We start from the raw sequence: 4,137 nt of genomic DNA on the forward strand, positions 1-4,137 counted from the left end.
TGCCGATTTCTGTTGTTTCTTTTCGGCCGCTTTGAAGCTTTCTCTCAGGTTCTCAATGTCGCGCTTGGCGGTTGTTTGAGAGCATTCCAACTTCTGTATTCTTCCTTCCAGTTTCTGAAGAGACGCTTGGACATCGTTCACCGTTATTTGAATAGCATCCAGCTTTTCCAACTTTCGATTGATCTCTTCCAGTGTTTTTTGAAGGCCCTCAGCCATATTCAAAGCTGTAAAGATTTCGTCGTCGGTCTCGTGCTCTTCGGCTTCAGGGAAGTTGACGTCCCCGCTCTTTGCTTTCTTTGCATCCGGTGAAGTGCTCGACTTACCTGAAGAGGAGTGTTCACTTCTTTTCTTTTCTAAGATCTTTTTCAGTAAGTTTTGCATTAATCACCCACGAAAAAAAATAGAAAAAGTGGCGGACGGTTCAAGGACATGTCTTACTCCGCCATTGCTCCCCAGTCTCTTGCCTAACTGGTGAATTCGACAGTAGATTTCCCTGGAAAAACTGATATCACACTCATCCCTTCGTGATTCATGCGATCAGTCGGTTTTTCAGGTGAAATTAACCGTGGAATTCACTAGTTAGGCAGCGAAGAAAATGTTACATAATTAAGCAATATCCGGGAAAACCAAAAGGCGGACAGTTCCAAAGCCTTTTATTTTCACTAATCCTACAGCCAGTAAAAATAAACAAGCCAGGAGCTCCGCTTTTAGGCTTGGCTAAATCTATATATTAGTGATGTGTTGAATACATAGCTATTTTTGACTTTCGCAATCTGCCAGACCTTCCCTTTCTGTTGCTGGTATAGGGAAAACCACAGTAATTGACCTACATGTAACCTGCCTGTTGTTATGTTTCTGTTGCACAACCTTTGTATTTGTGTCTGCATAGGAAACAATTTCGCTCAGCTTTTGGCAAGCTGGGTGTTCTCTACAGTGTTTTTCCAGATGTCCCTATTTTGGCCCTTACGGCAACAGCAACCAAGCCAAGAAAGAAAAGATTATTAATGCTATTGGTCTCCAGCTACCCATCACAGTTCATGCCAACCCAGATAGGGCTAATATTTATTTTGAGTCTAGATCACGATCATCTTCTAAAGAGGAAAGAATAATGAGTCTGGCACCTTTTGCCGAGGAGTTAAGGGCTAAAAGATCTAAAATGCCATTAACTATTTTCTATGGGAACCTCGAAGATTGTGCTGATAGCTTTATGTATTTTTGCTCTGAGCTTGGTGACAAACAATATGAACCACTGGATTCTCCTCAAACATCCAAGAACAGGCTGCTTACCCAGTATCATGCTCAGTATCCAAAGCATAACCAAGAGCGCATCATGGCAGACCTTGTTAATAACAAATGTAAACATCGAGTATTTTTTGTAACCATTGCTTTTGGCATTGGTATAGACTGCCCCAACGTTCGAAGGGTAGTTCACTTAGGTTTCCCCTACACAATGGAGGAATTTTACCAAGAGGCTGGCCGAGCAGGCAGGGATGGACTTCCTTCCGAGACCATTGTTTATTATAATTGTCACAACATCAGCAAGACAAAGCGTGGTCTTCAGGATACTATGATTAAGTTCGTAAAATCAAGGACTGAATGCAAACGTAAGCTCATTCTTCAGTATTTTGGGAATTCCGCACCCAAAAGAAGTGATGATGGGCACAGCTGCTGTGACTATCATAGAAGCATCTGCAAATGTGAACTCTGCAAAACAGTTACTGAGATCGGAGATTCAGAACCAGTGAGTGTAGATGCGCTACCCAGTACAGCACCAGCTGAGTGTCTCTGTGGAACAGAGAGACCACTTTCGTCAAATGCTCATACAATTCCGAAACAACCTGGGTAGTTCAAGATCCTGTGTAGGAAGTGTGAGCTTATCAACTGGCTACAGTTTGGAACTTATTGATATGGCAGTCAACAAAATGCACTGCCTTCATTCAGTGGAAAGTATTTTATCCTCATTATCAGTCTACAGTAAAGTCCATGCTGAGGCTATTTTTGATATTCTTGAAAGTGTCCTAGGTAAGGTACTCATGGAATAACATTATCAATGGAGCTGCATCATGTATGAATGAAGACCTGGCAACTGTAGTGATAAGCAGAGTGGAATACATAATTATTGTACAAAATAACCATATCAAACATTACCACCTCCCTCTTGCAGTTACAAGACGGGGAAATGTTTATCTTTTGTAATCTAAAGGCCTGGCCAAACACTCACAACATTTCAACGCAACATCTTGCAACATTGTTGGGGACAACATGTTGCGTACGTTTGGCCAGTCCATTCAACACATGTCACAACATCATGCAACAATGTTGCAAGCGTTTGGCCAGACCTTAAGTGATAGTTTACATGAAAAAATAGCTTGGTTCTGATTGGCTAAAAGAATACCCTTCTCAGGTAACACAGATGCAAATTTGTAACACAAGGGCAAATTGCAAAGCTGATGCATGTATCCAAATTTATGATTTACTAACTTTTGAACAATGGTGTTGTTAACGTTTGAATCTGGCAAGCAATCAGTTGTATGAACTTAGAAAATTCAAGTGCGTGCTGTCAAAACTTCGCTTATGTTGATTTTCTGTTTTCCTCTTTTTTTAAATACGCACTTGTAAAGTTTTCAGACTAACAAAATTGCAGAAACCTTAAGAGCGAGTGAGATTAGTAATCTTTCATTTTATTAGACTTCAAATTTCGCTTGCTCTACACATGCTTATTTCAACCAAATTGCACCCGAAATCACATGCTTACCTACATTTTACGTTATAGGCTAAGGCCATCCATCATCTTCTTTATTAGATCTAGGTTAAATGTCTTGCTTCTGAAAATAATAATTAGAACTGTTAATGTCCTCATCAGATTCCTCATTTTGCTCTGTGCCGCTATTATCCTCATCATCACTGCCATCAACATCAGCTCCAGCAAACCTGCAGGCAGCTTCCTCTTATGTCTAGTTAGCCATGAATCTAGTTTAACAACATCCAACTGATCCAGGGGACGTTTTGAAATGGTTGGGAAGGTGCTGTGTTTGCGGCTTTCAGTAAATGTGAATGGTCTTCTGTCGTGGACAAGCTTAATCATCTCTTTTTCATCTGCCAGTTTACTTAATGTGTGGATTGTGTAATCAGGGGCAACGTGACACTCTCTTTCAACATTGTCAGAAATTGCTTTTAGACCACAAGATGCCCCTGTTGCCCTCTCCACTGCTTGAAGGGTCTTGTTGGCATTAAGATCCTTTAGAACAGTTTTGTTGCCTTTTACAAGGTGCTCTGTTTTGAGGTCATTTGCAACATTTCCTCCTTCACCGCCTCTCCAATTCACAAACTGGCCCTGAATAATTTGGTGTGCCACTTTCTCTGCATAAAGGGCCTTGACACATGTCAGGAAGCGCATCATTTCATATGCATACTTCTGGCCTCTTTCCCTTGATCTGAAATACAACATTCCTCACACGGTCACCTTCCTTTTCGTTATCGTGAAGCTGCATAAGTAATACTCCAAGCTGTATTACTTGCAAACCATAGTTGAGTACTTTGTCTTCTTTTGCAGCATCTTGTGGTGGGATTGAGATTGAGACTGCTGCTCTCTGTTGCTCTCACTAGTTGCTGAATTTGGCTGCACAGTGCTAAAAGGTTTTCTTGCCAACTAACACATGATTGGGGACTATTAGCTTCAACATGTGCTATGTAGACCAGAACAGGGCCAGGGTGGCCCTCAATGTTGGGGAGAGGAGTTATTACTTTCCCACTGCTAGTACTATGGGACCTTTTTGAGATGTTTGCTGAATGAGAGCAACAATTTGTCCTGTAAAGAGAATTCAATAACAATTTAATTAATTAATGACATAATGGTAAGAAATTTCGTAAAATTATGGTTGTTTTAAGGTAATAATTGGTAATTTAGCTGCATACCTGGCTGTATAGTTGGCCTTTGAATCCTGGATATTGTGATTGGCTCAGTATTCTGTTGGGTTTTATCTTTAAAAAAAAAGGCAAATGAAAAACAGCTAATTGCTGGACATTACAGTGTATAAGAAAACCCTTCATGATGATAAAAATAAGCAAATGTATAAGAAAACCCTTTATGGTGATAAAAATAAGCAAATGGATATAATTATGGTGAGACAGAGTGCA

General features: G+C 40.4%; 1 protein-coding gene across 1 annotated transcript; it reads left to right on the forward strand.

Moving 5' to 3' along the window:
* The first annotated feature begins 1,156 nt into the window (after positions 1 to 1,156).
* LOC137995641 (uncharacterized) lies at positions 1,157 to 1,846 on the forward strand. Its single transcript, XM_068841167.1, has one exon. It carries the CDS (start codon positions 1,157 to 1,159, stop codon positions 1,844 to 1,846), a length of 690 nt encoding a protein of 229 aa, XP_068697268.1.
* Positions 1,847 to 4,137: the final 2,291 nt, after the last annotated feature.

The sequence above is a fragment of the Montipora foliosa genome, chromosome 3 (assembly GCF_036669935.1).
Source record: "Montipora foliosa isolate CH-2021 chromosome 3, ASM3666993v2, whole genome shotgun sequence".
Taxonomy (NCBI): Eukaryota; Metazoa; Cnidaria; class Anthozoa; order Scleractinia; family Acroporidae; genus Montipora; species Montipora foliosa.

Excerpts from the sequence above, each read along its gene's own strand:
- LOC137995641 (XM_068841167.1), top strand. The coding sequence starts at position 1,157 with ATGCCATTAACTATTTTCTATGGGAACCTCGAAGATTGTGCTGATAGC.